The 16576-nt window shown below is 44.2% G+C and overlaps 1 protein-coding gene across 1 annotated transcript in view; it reads right to left on the reverse strand.

The window, feature by feature from the left end:
- LOC132867612 (arf-GAP with SH3 domain, ANK repeat and PH domain-containing protein 1-like) overlaps positions 1–14745 on the reverse strand; it is a 46257-nt gene extending 31512 nt beyond the window's left edge. Inside the window, exons 1-2 of the mRNA XM_060900593.1 lie at positions 14585–14745; positions 14154–14455 (exon numbers count right to left, since the gene is read on the reverse strand). Of these exons, the coding sequence (XP_060756576.1) occupies positions 14154–14455; positions 14585–14689 (407 nt within the window). The 5' untranslated portion in view covers positions 14690–14745. The remainder of the gene's footprint in view (positions 1–14153; positions 14456–14584) is intronic.
- Between the last annotated feature and the right edge of the window lie 1831 nt (positions 14746–16576).

Below are 16576 nucleotides of genomic sequence, written 5' to 3' on the forward strand. Positions count from 1 at the left end.
CGACTCCGTGCCACGTGCCTTGTCGGCTATCAGCTTATGTACGACCCGATTTTGTGGAATAACTCATAATAGAATGCATCATATGTACTTAAGTGACAGAAAAACATCTTTGCCCACTTTTTTTTATTCCATATACTCTTCTACCCCCATACTGCTGTTCCAGTCTTCAACATTTAACCTGACACTGCTTTGTTGTTCTCTGACTATTCTCCTCCCTGATGATGCTTTAGCTATTTATTTTCACTTCACTCAGAATGAAACGTGCTGAAAATGTGTATAATAAGCAGCGTTTACTCTGACTGAATCTCTCCATTTTCCTGTCTTTCCTCCACTCTCACTGTCTTTCATCTCCTCCCACTTCAAGCCCTCCTTCTCTCTCACTCTCTCCTTGCTTCTGCTCTGTATCGACTACAGCTACGGTTTTCTTGGGAGAAACATCTGCCTGTTTCTGTATGAATATCAGATGATGGAAATTATGAAACCCAAATTCAAGCATCGAAGTTTTCAGTATATGTGGTTACTAAAAACAGATGCTTCTTGATACTTCCTGTCCAGACCTGTAGTGGCAAACAAATAATAAATGAAAAGTGGATTTAACTTGACATCAAATATCTGATCATTTAAAGCTGCCTTCAGAAGATAAAGATTTTGTTCACGGAGGTTGCAGAAGTGTTCCATGAAGACGTGCTCACTGTACCTTAGCTTTTAAACCAGTCACTAGTGATGGCACTTATTCGTGATCTGTGATACAGTTCTATTGCCCGTCACGTGCAGTGCCCTCAACAAGTTTTAGAACAGCAACGCCAATTCTTTTGGCTTTCCTATACACTGAAGACGTACTGTATGGTCCGAGATCAAAAGATGAACGAGATGACAGATCAGGATTTCAGCTTTCATTTCCTGATCTTTATATCCAAGTATGTTTGAACATGGCACATTTGGTGGCAGGCCATGCAATTTTTATGTGAGCAAAACTATAGGAACAGCTAGTCTGAAAGTAAATAACACTTAAAGTTGCAGTAGGTCACCCGAATAAAAAGAGTCATATTTGCTAAAACTGTTACTATGCCCCACCAGCAGTAGATGTGCGAGAGATAGGCTCCTCTGGCTCCACCTAGTGCTCGTAATACCATTTGCAAGAATCCACTAGACCCGAATCAAAACAATGCATCCTGGATATCGTATTATTACATCCCCTCTGTTATTTATGGGTCTAACAGCGGAGCACATTCAGCAACAGACTCCTCCAACTCTGCTGTAGCAAGGAATGGTATTGGTCTGGTTTTTTTTTTGTTTGTTTTGCCAACAGTTCTTCGCTGTGCCAGGACATTGTGCATCGTCACACTAGTTTATTTAGTGTCTTCCTTTCTATGAACACATCAGAACTGTCAATGGAGCATCCCAGGACAGAGCCAGTCTTCTAAAGTTTATTGAGCTTCCTTGCTCGAATGCTGCCTCCCTGCAAAGATAACAGCACTTGCATCGCTCCTGTGGAGGACGGCCCCATGAGGACAGTTGAAAGTCACACCTGGAGGACGCTCTGGACTCTTACAGTAATGCTTTAATGGCTGAGGACTACAGTTGACTTGCTAACTTTAGGACTGCAGTTGTCATGAACAGTTTTGCACTCAAGTTTCCATCAATGAAGAGTTTATAACATCAACGAAACTGACTTCATGTTAAAACTGTTATAGTCATGTTGTCTGTTGTTGCCCAAATGAGGATGGGTTCCCTTTTGAGTCTGGTTCCTCTCGAGGTTTCTTCCTCATGTCGTCTGAGGGAGTTTTTCCTTGCCACCGGCTTGCTCATTGGGGATAGATTAGGGATAAAATTAGCTCATGTTTAAAGTCGTTCAAATTCTGTAAAGCTGCTTTGCGACAATGTTTATTGTTAAAAGCGCTATACAAACAAACTTGACTTGCAACAAAAGACTGGTAAAAGAGCTCCAACATCTTTCTGGAAACATTAAAAGACCTGAGCTTCCTCAAAGTCTGTAGTCATTTAGGAATGACCGAACTTTCTTTGGGACAGGGGCCAGATATTACGTTTTCCACAACACCAACACCCTGCTCTGATGAAGGCTCAGGCTGAAGAGATTCTGAAAGATTCCACATAGCTGGTTTGAACAAACCTAATCTGTTCTTTGTCTTTATACCTGAAGGTATGCTTCGTATTGCTCAGCGGTTCCTTCAGATATTTGGTAAGCCCGAGAATATTTTTGGGAAAACATTCGACCCTGCTGACCGGAACAATGGTGTCTGTGCAGAACGGGATTGAGCCTTCTGCAGTAAACAAGTTATTGCCTTGTCCATGCCTACCTGTGGCTGATAAGGAAACTACGGTATGTCTGTAATGAAGTCTGTCATACTGTTAATGTCTTCTCCAGCTGGCTCAAACACCACCTCCCAGTCTGTGGTCTCCAAACTGACGGGCAGAGCTTCCTCCGTTTCCCATGAACGATGCTCTTTATGACAGACTGCCTTTGGAAAACAGGCAGGAACATTGGTGCCGGCAGAATCAGGTTGTGGTCAGAATATTCAATGGGAGGGAAGAGCAGATGATCTGTATGCATCCTTTAAATTTGCATACAGGAGGTCCAGTATTCTGTTCTCTTTGGGTGCACAGTCAACACACTGATTAAAACTTTGGCAACCTGGTGGAGAATGATGCAGGGTTGAAATCAAAAGAAAAACCTTCGGGTGCAGAGTCTGAAGTCTCATGACAGCAGAGTGGATGACGTCACATGACTTCCACATCAGCTGCCAGTGGAATGTACACAATGACAACCGTGAATCCCCTTGATGGATAAGATGGACTTAGACCAAAAGCCAACATTTAAACAGTGCAACAGTGACAATCTTTAACCACAGCATGTTCACAAATGGTGCAATCCCTTCACCTTTCCTGTTACTGCTCAGTCTTGTGTCTCTGTGTACCCTTATTGTCTGAAAGCTGCTGACGGAGGCATTTGGGTCTGGAATACCCTCATACAGCCTCAGGTCTGTAAAACAAACAAAACTGCATTCCCGATGCTCCTTTTGGGTCTCGATCAGCACCTTGAACTTGTCCATCTTATTAGCAAGGGACCTCACATTCCTCATAATGATCATGGGAACAAAGGATTTGTATCATCTCTGTTTTTCTTTCTTTTTTTATTTTGAGTCCAGCTTTACTTGCTCTGTATAGTATGGTTTCTCACATCTCTGATACTTTCACATGGTTTAACACATCTGGCTGTAAATATTAGGGAAATTACATTCTAGATGGAAAAAAAAATCAGGAAATGGAAGTCGAAATTTATGACCTATTTTCTCATTCATCTTTTGATCTCAAACCCAAATGTCTTCAGTGTATAGCAAAAACAAAAGAATTGGCTTTGCCAAGCTGGCACGATGAAACTGCTCTAAATTATTTTCATTCAGTTTATATTCAAAATTTGCGAAGGGACATTTTTATAAACTTCCTTCTTTACAACGGTCTAGATAAACAACTAATATGAGTGATAGGCAAGAGGAGTTAAATGCTTAACTTTGGCTATAAATAAGACAATGTGGTGGCTATTCTTGGGTTTCAGTCACGTGACTTTTCTTAACGATTTCACTTCTGGTAAAACAGCTGGTGGTCTAGCAAACCAAAACGGCTGCTGTAGTGCAAACAACTAGTGATAACTTAATCAGAGTACGCTCGTAATCTAGAAGCCATTGCTTGCTTTAGATATACTAATGCATCTCAAAAAATTAGAACACCATGAAAAAGTTCCTTTTTTTTCATAATTTAATTCAAAAAGGTAAACTTTCATATATTCTATATTCATTACATGTAAAGTGAAATATTTAAAGCCTTTTTTGTTTTAATTTTGATGATTATGGCTTATAGCTCATGAAAATCAGAAATCCAGTATCTCAAATTATTAGAATATTTCCCAAGATCAATCAAAAAAGGATTTACAATACAGAAAATGTCCAACTTCTGAAAAGTATATTCATTTATACACTCAATACTTGGTTGGGGCTCCTTTACCATGAATTACTGTATCAATGTGGTGTGGCATGGAGGTGATCAGTCTGTGGCACTGCTGAGGTGTTATTGAAGCCCAGGTTGCTTTGATAGTGGCCTTCAGCGTATCTGTATTTTTGGGTCGGGTGTTTCTCATCTTCCTCTTGACAATACCCCATAAATTCTCTATGGGTTTCAGGTCAGGCAAGTTGGCTGGCCAATCAAACACAGTAATATCATGGTCAGCAAACCATTTGGTAGTAGTTTTGGCACTGTGGGTAGGTGCTAAGTCCTGCTGGAAAAGGAAATCAGCATCTCCAAAAAGCTCGTCAGCAGATGGAAGCATGAAGTGCTCTAAAATCTCCTGGTAGATAGCTGTGTTGACTTTGGACTTGATAAAATACAGTGGACCAATACCAGCAGATGACATGGCACCCCAAATCATCACAGACTGTGGAAACTTCACACTGGGCTTCAAACACCTTGGATTCTGTGCCTCTCCACTCTTCCTCCAGACTCTAGAACCGTCATTTCCAAATTAAATGCAGAATGTACTTTCATCTGAAAAGAGGACTTTGGACCACTGAGCAACAGTCCATTTCTTTCTCTCCTTAGCCCAGATAAGACACTTCTGACATTGTCTCTGGCTCAGGAGTAGCTTGATATTAGGAATGCGAAAGTTGTATCCCCTTTCTTGAAGATGTCTGTTCGTGATGGGTCTTGATACACTGACACCAGCCTCAGTCCACTCCTTGTGAAGCTCTCCCAAGTTCTTGAATCAACTTTTCTTGACAATCCTCTCAAGACTGCGGCCATCCCTGTTGCTTGTGCACCTTTTCCAGCCACCCTTTTCAGCAATGACCTTTTGTGGCTTACCCTCCTTGTGGAGGGCATCAGTGATCATCTTCTGGACAACAGTCAAGTCAGCAGTCTTCCCCATGATTGTGGTTGTGTGTACTGAACTAGACCGAGAGATACACTGTGTTCATACTGTTTTACTCAAACTCGAAATGAAATATTCTAATATTTTGAGATTTTTTTTTATATTTTTGTACTGTATGCCATACTGATTAAAATTAAAATAGAAAAATGCTTGAAACATTTTAGTTTATGTGTAATGAGTCTATAATATATAACATTTTCACTTGATTCTCACTTATGTTGGCTGTTATCTCTCAGGTAAATCATTCACAAAGATCATCAGAAACCCCTTTAAAGACCTGGATCTTAGTTAAACAAGACAGATAAGTGATCCCGGCACATTGTAACTGTATGGCTGGGTAAGAATTTTGTCACGACCTTTATGCATATGGACTTCGTGAGGAGTAAACAAAGAAACAGCTGGGGGCTTTAGCGCTTCGTGACTTAAAAAAAAAGTACTGTAAAATAACGACACATAGCAAGAAAAGTACTTGGAAAATGCTAAGGACATAGCTGAGTGGGAGATACAAACCTTTCACCAAGTGATCACTGCAAACTCCAGCATGCTTCGATTTGGCTCCCTTCGATTTCAGTGAGAGGTTCAAAAGCCATCTTTCTCGATGTCTTTTTGTGAAATCCTGTGTTCGTTCACCCTTTTTTATTAGTTCACGGGGAACCCTGAAGAAACGTATCAGTTTCACGGTTTGATCAATTCGAACAACGCAAGTGTAAGGCATTTTTCATGCGAGCAATGCACCTTCTCCATACAAACGCTTTGCCAACTGAACTTCGGTAGACCACCAGCTAAAGTTTTGAATAACTAATGAGGCGGATGTGACGTCACATGAAACCCAGGAATAATAACGTGACATGGTTATATTTTGTTTAATAGTGGCACTTCACCTTACCAGAGGAGCGGCCTCATGCCACGTTCTGTGAACAGACGAGATACACAGATTGTGAAGTGGAGAGACTGTGGAAACGCAGACTTCTGTCTATTTACTCTCTGGTATGATGAGCCTTGAGTGAAATAATTTACATAAATGCATGCAGTTGGCTACAACAAAAGATCTGCTGCAGAAGCAGCTCTTTTCATGTTTAGAAAACTGAAGTCACTGACCGACAGACAGGTGGTGGTTGGTTTTTTTTTTCCTCTCCACACAATGGATTTATTTGTAAATCATCCATAGGCACATTTACACAAGAAATTTAGTATTCATGAATGTCTTATTTAAAAAGAGATGGGGAAAAAAGCATGCTATTCATGCCTCCAAGTGTGTGCAAATTTACACATAAATAAAACGATCCAACATAAACCTCAATGTTCATTTTTTATGTCTTAACAAAAAATTGAAAAATGCAGCAATTGTTTGTGTGTTTTTAGTTACACACACAAATTATGAATTAGTGAAACCCAGTTCTTTTACAGTATTAGCATTAACTGATTATCTTTCTTTTTTGTGGCGATGAAGGATTTATAGGTTACTGGAGGCTTACATAACCCTCACAAATCAATCAGTGAGTAGGTACGAGCACACCTGAATATCCTCTAGATATCCTCTAGGCTTTTCAAAGTGTGGGGTGCGCCTCCCCTAGGGGGCGCAACGTGAGGAAAAATAAACCAGAATAAGTTACTATTGCGGACATTTAGCGAACTTCAGCTAGCCTTTGCCAGAGACAAAATGGATCGATTTTTAGTACCTAAAGCTACAGTGAGTGAGGAGACAGAGTCTGGGCCAAGTAAAAAAAGAAGGAAGTATGACCACGATTATTTAAAGTTTGGATTTTCATGGACTGGATCTGAAGATGCTCCACTGACACAGTGTGTTGTCTGCCAAGAGGTGCTACCTAATGATGCTATGAGATGTTTAAAATGTGTAAAACAATTTGTTTTAACAAAAGCACAGATGTTTAAAATGTGTAAAAAAAAAAGTTTTTAAAAACCACAGATGTTTAAAATGTGTAAAAAAGAGGTTTTAAAAAGTACAGATGTTTAAAATGTGTAAAAAAGATGTTTTAAAAAGATGTTTAAAATGTGTAAAAAAGATGTTTTAAAAAGATGTTTAAAATGTGTAAAAAAAGATGTTTTTAAAAAGCACAGATGTTTAAAATGTGTAAAAAAAAAAAGAGAGGTTTTAAAAAGCACAGATGTTTAAAATGTGTAAAAAAGAGGTTCTATTTCATTTCTCCTGACTGCCAGAGGCGGTGCTTAAAGCACCTGGATGTTCATCACATGCGCATGTAGTTCGAGTGTATATACCAACAAAGTCGCTTGCGACAGGGGTGACGTATGCCGCTGCACCGGTACTTAAGGTGCATTCACCCCGGAAGCGTTCTCTTGCATCTTCTCATGCAGAGCAGGTTATTTCGAGTAGTATTATTTTGCTAAGAGCAATCGCATTGGAGTCTTGCAAACCCTTAACGGGTTGGAGCTGCGTTTTTTTTCGCCCTCTTAAGACTGCGATTTGCCATTTGGATTAAGTGATTTTGTCTCAAAGCTTTGAGGTAAGTAAAACATTTTCAGACTACGCCGTTTATGAGTGAATTCGCTCTGGCTTCGGCAGCTAGCAACTTCTGATTATAAGTGTCAGTTTCACCGCGATCGTATGGGTGTTTTCTCGCCTTGTAGCGATCTAACAAGTATCGTTTTTTTGCAAGGGTGATACTTATTCGGGTTTTTGTGCGCTTGTGATTCGTGCTGTAGCGTGTTTTTTTTTTCAGCCTTGATTGCTGATTACCTGAACGCGGTTGGGTGAGTGTGTTCGCTCCTGACTCCGCCACGAATATTTCGTGTTGTTTACTTGGCTCTGTATTTTTTTTTTATTGAATTGATTTATTTTGCAATAAAAAACATATACATAATATAAATATTGCGGAGGATAACACAAAAAGTAAAAATACTTATTTCCATTGTGGTCCTTGAAATTGTATTGGCACTGCTTGTTTACCGTCACATACTTAGGCAAGTAGATTAGACGGCGGCCATGTTTATGGTTTGTGCTGATTGTCAAGCCCCTCTCGAGCCAGAGGATGGTCATGATCGATCATCTACGACAGGGATTAACTGAACAGGCATGTATGAACTGCAGTTGCCTCAGTTTAGCCGCATGCACTGCTAGGCTTGCTCAGCTGGAAAGCAGTTTGGGCTCTCGACTGCCCCCAGCACCGAGCGATTGCGCTCCGTCTCCTAAGGCTAGGAAGCGCCCTAAGCAGCCGTCACATGAGGCTCCCTGTAGGCCCAAACACCAGAAGGTGGACCCTTTGGCGCAACGAGTGGACACCTTGGCTTCAGAGGTTGCGGAGATTAAGGCTTTACTCTATAACCTACAACTGCCTGAGGCACGGCCCGCTGATGCGCTCGCCGCTGCAGCTTCATTTACTCCTCCTGAGCCACAGCCTCCAGTGCTGTCCCCGGCCGCAGAGCTTCAAGAGGAGGACGTGCTTTCCACTATGGCATCTGACAGCCTAGATGCGGAAGAATGGGAGGACGGACAGGGAGACAGGTCCCACGGCTCTGGGGGCGACTCCATAGAGACTGGCCGCAGTTCACTGAGGGGCTCAGTAGATAGCCGAACATCAGTGGTCAAGCCCGCGGTAAAAATGGCGCTAGCCCGCCTGGGGTTGGACACGGCGCCATCTGAAGTACAGATGCAGAGTGCCTTTTTTAAACAGCCCCCCCCCCCTGCTGTTTTCACTGTTCCACCTTCAGCCCCCTTTATTGAGGAGCTGCAGAGATGCTGGGCGGACCCCAGGCGCTTCTCCCACCTTCCTAGCGACTGCCGGGCGCTGGCTAGCATGCAGGACGCGTCCAGTCATGGCCTGGTCAGCATGCCAACGATCGAACCGGCCCTTGCTGCCCTGATCCTTTCACCGGACGAGGCGTTGAGACCCGATGCTCACTGTCCACGGCCACAGTGTCGTTTGACCGATGACTTCATCGGGAAGAGCTATGACGCTGCAGCATGGGCTGCACGCATAGGCAATTCATTATCTCACCTGATCCTGGCCCAGTCTCAGGCCCTTCAGTCTTCTGGAGCAGACCCATCACTGCAAGACCTAAGCGAGGCCTCGCTGCAGGCATTTGCCTTCATGTCCAGGGAGCTGGGCAGACTAATGTCATCTTTAACTCTCGCCAGGCGTCAGGTATGGTTGGCTCAGTCACCACTCTCAGAGCCCTGCAGGAGGGCCCTCCACACTCTCCCAGTAATTCTGGGACAGCTCTTTGGTGCCGCCGCACAACAGGCTTTGGAGCGCACCCTTCAGGTGACCCAAGCCAGGCAGCAGTTTGCCAGCCTGAGGCGTATGTCCACGCGGGCGCAAAGACCACCTTCGACGCCTGCCGCTGTTCCACCAATTCCGCGACCCCTTGTACAGACACGGGCACCCTTGTCGGATACATTCCACCAGCCAGCTGCTAACCGCCCCTTTCACCAGGCACGTCGGGGTACAATTCCCACTCCCCCCCCCCAGGGGCCGTAGGGGGTGTGGAGGCAGACATTGACTACTCCACTCCAGCGGCCGGACACTTCACCAGTCAACAACTCGCCTACTGGGAAGTGGTAACATCGGACCCCTGGGTTATATCCACCCTCTCTCAGGGTTACAGCATACAATTCAGATGCCGACCGCCAAGATTTCAAGGGGTCAAAATGACCATAGTAAAAGACCAGGCCAAAGCTCTGGCACTACGTCAGGAGGTCTTGACCCTCCTGGAAAAGGGTGCCATCGAGCCATTAGATCCACCTTCACAAAACAGTGGGTTTTATTCCACCTATTTCATCATCCCAAAAAAAGGGGGTGGGCTTCGCCCCATACTGGATCTGAGACATTTGAACGACCACCTCAAGGTCTTCAAATTCCGTATGCTGCGCACATCCGACGTCTTAACCTCCTAAGGCCCAAGCTGTTTTTTTTACATGCATTTTTTATTTCTCTTTGCTATTTGGGCTTATTAGAACCTGATTAGAATAAAAACTAAGCATCATCTTTTGATAAGATGTACTTTTAGAGAAAAAGTATGTCCACATATGTGGATTCTTGTTCCGAATTTCCATAAAGTGCTGTCCACACATGTGACCGCTAAGCCCTAGGAGGTTAAACAACATCAGACGGGACGATTGGTTCACAACCATCGATCTGAAGGATGCATACTTCCACGTTCCCATCGTTCCTCATCACAGGCAGTTCCTCCGCTTTGCCTTCGAAGGGAGGGCTTACCAGTTCCGAGTATTACCATTCGGAATTTCCCTAGCACCCAGAATCTTTACGAGATTCGTCGCGGCAGCACTGTCCCTACTTCAGAGCAGGGGAATGTGTATCCTCCCCTACCTGGACGACTGATTGATTTGTTCTCAGTCAAGGATAGACGCGCTCAGTGACTCAGCCGTGCTAGTTTCTCACATCACCAAACTTGGGCTCAGGGTGAACCACGCCAAGAGCTCCCTCACACCCAGCCAGAAGACTGTATTTCTTGGCCTTCAGCTGGATTCTCAGCTGTTGAGGGCAACCCTGTCTCAGCGACGGGTGAGCGATATTGTCCGACTGTTACATCGCTTCAGGAAGGGACGAACCCTGACCTTCAGGTCTTTCCAGACACTACTAGGTATGCTCACCGCAGCCTCGTCGGTAGTTCCATTGGGCCTCCTCACACTCAGGCCTCTACAAATCTGGATGAACAGCCTTGGTTTACATCCACAACATCACAGGCACAGGTCAGTCAGAATCACGGCCAGTTGCTCCTCATGTCTACACCCATGGAGAGAGCGCTCTTTTCTAATGCGGGGGGTCCCCATGGGGTCCATACCCTCTCGCAGAGAAGTAGTCACCACCGATGCATCACTGATCGGCTGGGGCACAGTGTGGCAGTGCAGGACTGCCCGGGGCATATGGGCCCCACAACAGCGGGGACAACACATCAATGTGTTAGAGCTGCGGGCCATCTTCCTCGCCCTGAAACATTTCCTTCCAGTTTTAGCGGGTCGGCATGTCCTTATAAGGACCGACAATACATCTGTGGTCTATCATATAAACCACCAGGGCGGCACCAGGTCACTACCTTCCCTGAAGCTCACTCGGCACCTGCTGACATGGGCTTATCCTCGTCTGGTGAGCCTGAGGGCAATGCATTTACCGGGAGTGAGGAACACTGCTGCGGATCTTCTGTCACGACAGAACCCTGACCCGGGGGAGTGGAAGCTGCACCCGGAAGTGGTGCAGAGCATTTGGCTGCGATACGGCAGGGCAGAGGTGGACCTTTTCACCTCCCAGGCCACGACACATTGTCCCCTGTGGTTTGCACTGAAAGAAACGTCAAGCCCCTTGGGCCAAGACACACTGGTACACAAGTGGCCACAGCAGCTCCTGTATGCTTTCCCACCACTCCCGCTAATTCTGCCCACTCTCGAGAGGATCCTCAAGGAGGGTCACAGGGTGCTGTTGATAGCCCCCAATTGGCCGGGGAGAGTCTGGTTCCCTACCCTGTACGGGTTGCTGCACAAGGAGCCTTGGTGTCTCCCTGCACGGATGGACCTCCTCTCACAGATGGGGGGTCAAATTTGGCATCCGAATCCAGCACGGTTGCAGCTGTGGGTGTGGCCTCTGTAGGGCCCGACCCACTGCTAGCAGAATGTGAGTCGACCGTTGTGCGGACCATCCAGTGTTCCCACGCACCTTCCACCAATGCGCTCTATGCCAATAGGTGGAAGCTCTTTGTGAGTTGGTGCCAAGCACACCATCAGGAACCGGCATGTTGCCCGATACCAGTGATTCTCAGCTTTTTACAGTCTCGTCTGGATGAGGGCCTTGCACCTTCCACCATCAAGGTGTATGTAGCGGCTATATCCGCAATGCACAAGAAGGTAGATGGGCTGACTGTGGGATCCCACACACTGGTGAGCCGCTTTCTTAAAGGTGCTCAGCGCATAAGACCCCCTCAATGCAGTCCAAGACCAGCTTGGGACTTGCCTCTGGTTTTAAGTGCACTGTGTAAACCTCCATTTGAACCCCTACAGGGGACAGAGCTCAAGTGGCTATCTTTAAAGACAGCATTCCTTTTAGCTATGGCGTCGGCTAAGAGAGCGGGTGAACTACATGCCCTGTCTATCGGCCAGGAGTGCTTACAATGGAGCCCCGATGGCACGGGTGTAACATTGTGGCCTAATCCTTCGTTTCTGCCCAAGAACTTCTCCTCTTCGTACACCAATCAGCCCCTCAGCCTGGAAGCCTTCAGACCACCACCTGAGGAGAATGAGCAGGGCCAAGATCATGTCCTTCTTTGCCCAGTTCGAGCACTGAGGACATACATTGAAGCGACTGCTGCATTCCGACAGTCGGATGCACTGTTTGTGTGTCACACTGGACATAGGCATGGCCACGCGTTGTCCAAACAGAGAATATCGAACTGGATCGTGGAGGTCATTAGCCATGCCTACACTAGCAGCAGCCTCCTGGTCCCTCCCCACATCCGAGGCCACTCCACTCGGAGTGTGGCTGCATCATGGACGGCTCTACGTGGAGTTCCACTCTCTGATATCTGCGCCGCTGCCTCATGGGTCTCAACTTGCACGTTTGCAAGGTTTTATAGGCTTAATGTGGCCATGCACAATCCACTGGCCACAGCCACCCTTTTCAGCCGTTCGTAGGGTAAGTAGGTCTTCCTCGTGACCCTGTTGGTATTAGTCATCCAGGTGCTTTAAGCACCGCCTCTGGAAGTCAGGAGAAATGAAATAGAACGATGGTTACGTATGTAACCGCGGTTCTATGAATTTCGGATGACCGCCAGAGCTTGGCCGTCACTCGGAAGGCTGACGAGAAGACTGCCAAGAGAACGCTTCCGGGGTGAACGCACCGTAAGTACTGGTGCAGCGGCATACGTCACCCCTGTCGCAAGCGACTTTGTTGGTATATACACTCGAACTGCATGCGCATGTGATGAACATCCAGGTGCTTTAAGCACCGCCTCTGGTGGTCATCCGAAATTCATAGAACCGCGGTTACATACATAACCATCGTTTTAAAAAGCACAGATGTTTAAAATGTGTAAAAAAGACGTTTTAAAAAGATGTTTAAAATATGTAAAAAAGATGTTTTAAAAATCACAGATGTTTAAAATGTGTAAAAAAGAGGTTTTAAAAAGCACAGATGTTTAAAATGTGTAAAAAAGATGTTTTAAAAAAGCACAGATGTTTAAAATGTGTAAAAAAAAGATTTTTTTAAAAAGCACAGATGTTTAAAATGTGTAAAAAAGAGATTTTAAAAAGCACAGATGTTTAAAATGTGTAAAAAAGATGTTTTAAAAAAGCACAGATGTTTAAAATGTGTAAAAAAAATAGGTTTTAAAAAAGCACAGATGTGTAAAATGTGTAAAAAAGAGGTTTTAAAAAGCACAGATGTTTAAAATGTGTAAAAAAAGAGGTTTTAAAAAAGCACAGATGTTAAAAATGTGTAAAAAAAAAGATGTTTTAAAAAGCACAGATGTTTAAAAGGTGTAAAAAATAGGTTTTAAAAAAGCACAGATGTTTAAAATGTGTAAAAAAAATAGGTTTTAAAAAAGCACAGATGTTTAAAATGTGTAAAAAAAAATAGGTTTTAAAAAAGCACAGATGTTTAAAATGTGTAAAAAAATAGGTTTTAAAAAAGCACAGATGTATAAAATGTGTAAAAAAAGATGTTTTAAAAAAGCACAGATGTATAAAATGTGTAAAAAAAATAGGTTTTAAAAAGCACAGATGTTTAAAATGTGTAAAAAAAAAAGAGGTTTTAAAAAGCACAGATGTTTAAAATGTGTAAAAATAGGTTTTAAAAAGCACGGATGTTTAAAATGTGTAAAACAAGATGTTTTTAAAAAAAAGCACATATGTTTAATATGTGTAAAACAAGATGTTTTAAAAAAAAGCACAGATGTTTAAAATGTGTAAAAAAAAAAAAAGAGGTTTTAAAAAGCACAGATGTTTAAAATGTGTAAAAGAAAAAATAAAAATGTGTATAACAACCATTTTTTTAAATACAAATGGAACATTTAAGTATAGCAACAACAAAAATTGTAAGGGGGGCGCTGCTGTTTATTTGCTCTCTGAGGGGGGACTGACTCTCCCACACTTTGAAAAGCCCTGTTCTAGACCACATTTAGGGAATTAATGCATTGTTACGATGAAAGACTTTGATTTCTAGGTCATGGGCTGAACAACACAGGCTCCAATAGTTGAAAAGACATCATCTGTAGGCAGCCTAAAGATCACTTGTAGCAGAAGAGGACGCAAACTTTTGTGCTTGCTGTTTCCATAATGTCAGCGACTGGTGCATTCTTGAAGTCTGTTTTACCTTTTCCTGCATTCCTGGGTGGTAGAGTTGGTGCATCACTAACAGGAGAGGAGGGACAGTCCGTGGAAACACTGTACATCTGATTGGTGAACATGCCATAGGAGAGGCGCGGTTTATCACGCTGGCCAGAGAAAGCCGGGAGGGAGAGCTTATCATGAGGCGACAGGCTGGATGAGTGACAGAAACTCTGTGGTCTCCGGTCTTTCTTAATTGGGCTTGGCTGAGGAAGAGAAGAGGTGAGGCAAAAACACGATTGTGTGCTTAATTGTGTATGGCTTTAGACAGAAAATGTCTATTTTTCCAGAGGATGGAAAATTACTAGAGCAAAGTGGGGTGTGGAATATCACACCTTGTCGTCAAGATCATCGTCACTCTCATCCATGTCCTCCAGTCGAAGATTCCAGTCGTACTTCACATGAACCTTTGGATTAAACTTCCCCTCTGCAGCCTGCATCAACTAAGACAAAAAACACACAGGCGTCATTTCATTTTCTGTCATTTCATTCTCTGCTGCCATCCAGTCTCAGTGGCAGTCTTAAAGATTAAAGTGCATATCACGGGTAAATCCAGGAGCAAGATCAATGTAATTCTCCTCATCTCATCTCATTATCTCTAGCTGCTTATCCTGTTCTACAGGGTCGCAGGCAAGCTGGAGCCTATCCCAGCTGACTACGGGCGAAAGGCGGGTTACACCCTGGACAAGTCGTCAAGTCATCGCAGGGCTGACACCTAGACACAGACAACCATTCACACTCACATTCATACCTACGGTCAATTTAGAGTCAGCAGTTAACCTAACCTGCATGTCTTTGGACTGTGGGGGAAACCGGAGCACCCGGAGGAAACCCATGCGGACACGGGGAGAACATGCAAACTCCACACAGAAAGGCCCTCACCAGCCACGGGGCTCGAACCCAGGACCTTCTTGCTATGAGGCGACAGCGCTAACCACTACACCACCGTGCCGCTCTGTAATTCTCCTATTTTATATTAAACTTTGGTCAAATATCTGTCACATTTTGCAATTTGTGCAATTTTTTTTACCTTGCGCAATACCAGAAAAATTCAGTTGAAATCAAGCCATTTGAGGCAAATTGGTCCGCCTCTCAAAAAACTTGGCATTTGGATTTCCCGGGAGGGCGGCACGGTGGTGTAGTGGTTAGCGCTGTCACCTCACAGCAAGAAGGTCCTGGGTTCGAGCCCCGGGGCCGGCGAGGGCCTTTCTGTGTGGAGTTTGCATGTTCTCCCCGTGTCCGCGTGGGTTTCCTCCGGGTGCTCCGGTTTCCCCCACAGTCCAAAGGCATGCAGGTTAGGTTAACTGGTGACTCTAAATTGACCGTAGGTGTGAATGAGAGTGTGAATGGTTGTCTGTGTCTATGTGTCAGCCCTGTGATGACCTGGCGACTTGTCCAGGGTGTACCCCGCCTTTCACCCGTAGTCAGCTGGGATAGGCTCCAGCTTGGCTGCGACCCTGTAGAACAAGATAAAGCAGCCAGAGATAATGAGATGAGACATTTGATGATTTCAAAAAAAATCAATGCCCCTTTTAATATAAATGAGCTCTACAGTACAACCCCGATTCCAAAAAAGTTGGGACAAAGTACAAATTGTAAATAAAAATGGAATGCAATGATGTGGAAGTTTCAAAATTCCATATTTTATTCAGAATAGAACATAGATGACATATCAAATGTTTAAACTGAGAAAATGAATAATTTAAAGAGAAAAATTAGGTGATTTTAAATTTCATGACAACAACACATCTCAAAAAAGTTGGGACAAGGCCATGTTTACCACTGTGAGACATCCCCTTTTCTCTTTACAACAGTCTGTAAATGTCTGGGGACTGAGGAGACAAGTTGCTCAAGTTTAGGGATAGGAATGTTAACCCATTCTTGTCTAATGTAGGATTCTAGTTGCTCAACTGTCTTAGGTCTTTTTTGTCGTATCTTCCGTTTTATGATGCGCCAAATGTTTTCTATGGGTGAAAGATCTGGACTGCAGGCTGGCCAGTTCAGTACCCGGACCCTTCTTCTACGCAGCCATGATGCTGTAATTGATGCAGTATGTGGTTTGGCATTGTCATGTTGGAAAATGCAAGGTCTTCCCTGAAAGAGACGTCGTCTGGATGGGAGCATATGTTGCTCTAGAACCTGGATATACCTTTCAGTATTGATGGTGTCTTTCCAGATGTGTAAGCTGCCCATGCCACACGCACTAATGCAACCCCATACCATCAGAGATGCAGGCTTCTGAACTGAGCGCTGATAACAACTTGGGTCGTCCTTCTCTTCTTTAGTCCGAATGACACGGCGTCCCTGATTTCCATGAAGAACTTCAA

This window comes from Neoarius graeffei, chromosome 19 (genome assembly GCF_027579695.1).
Source record: "Neoarius graeffei isolate fNeoGra1 chromosome 19, fNeoGra1.pri, whole genome shotgun sequence".
NCBI classification, from domain to species: Eukaryota; Metazoa; Chordata; class Actinopteri; order Siluriformes; family Ariidae; genus Neoarius; species Neoarius graeffei.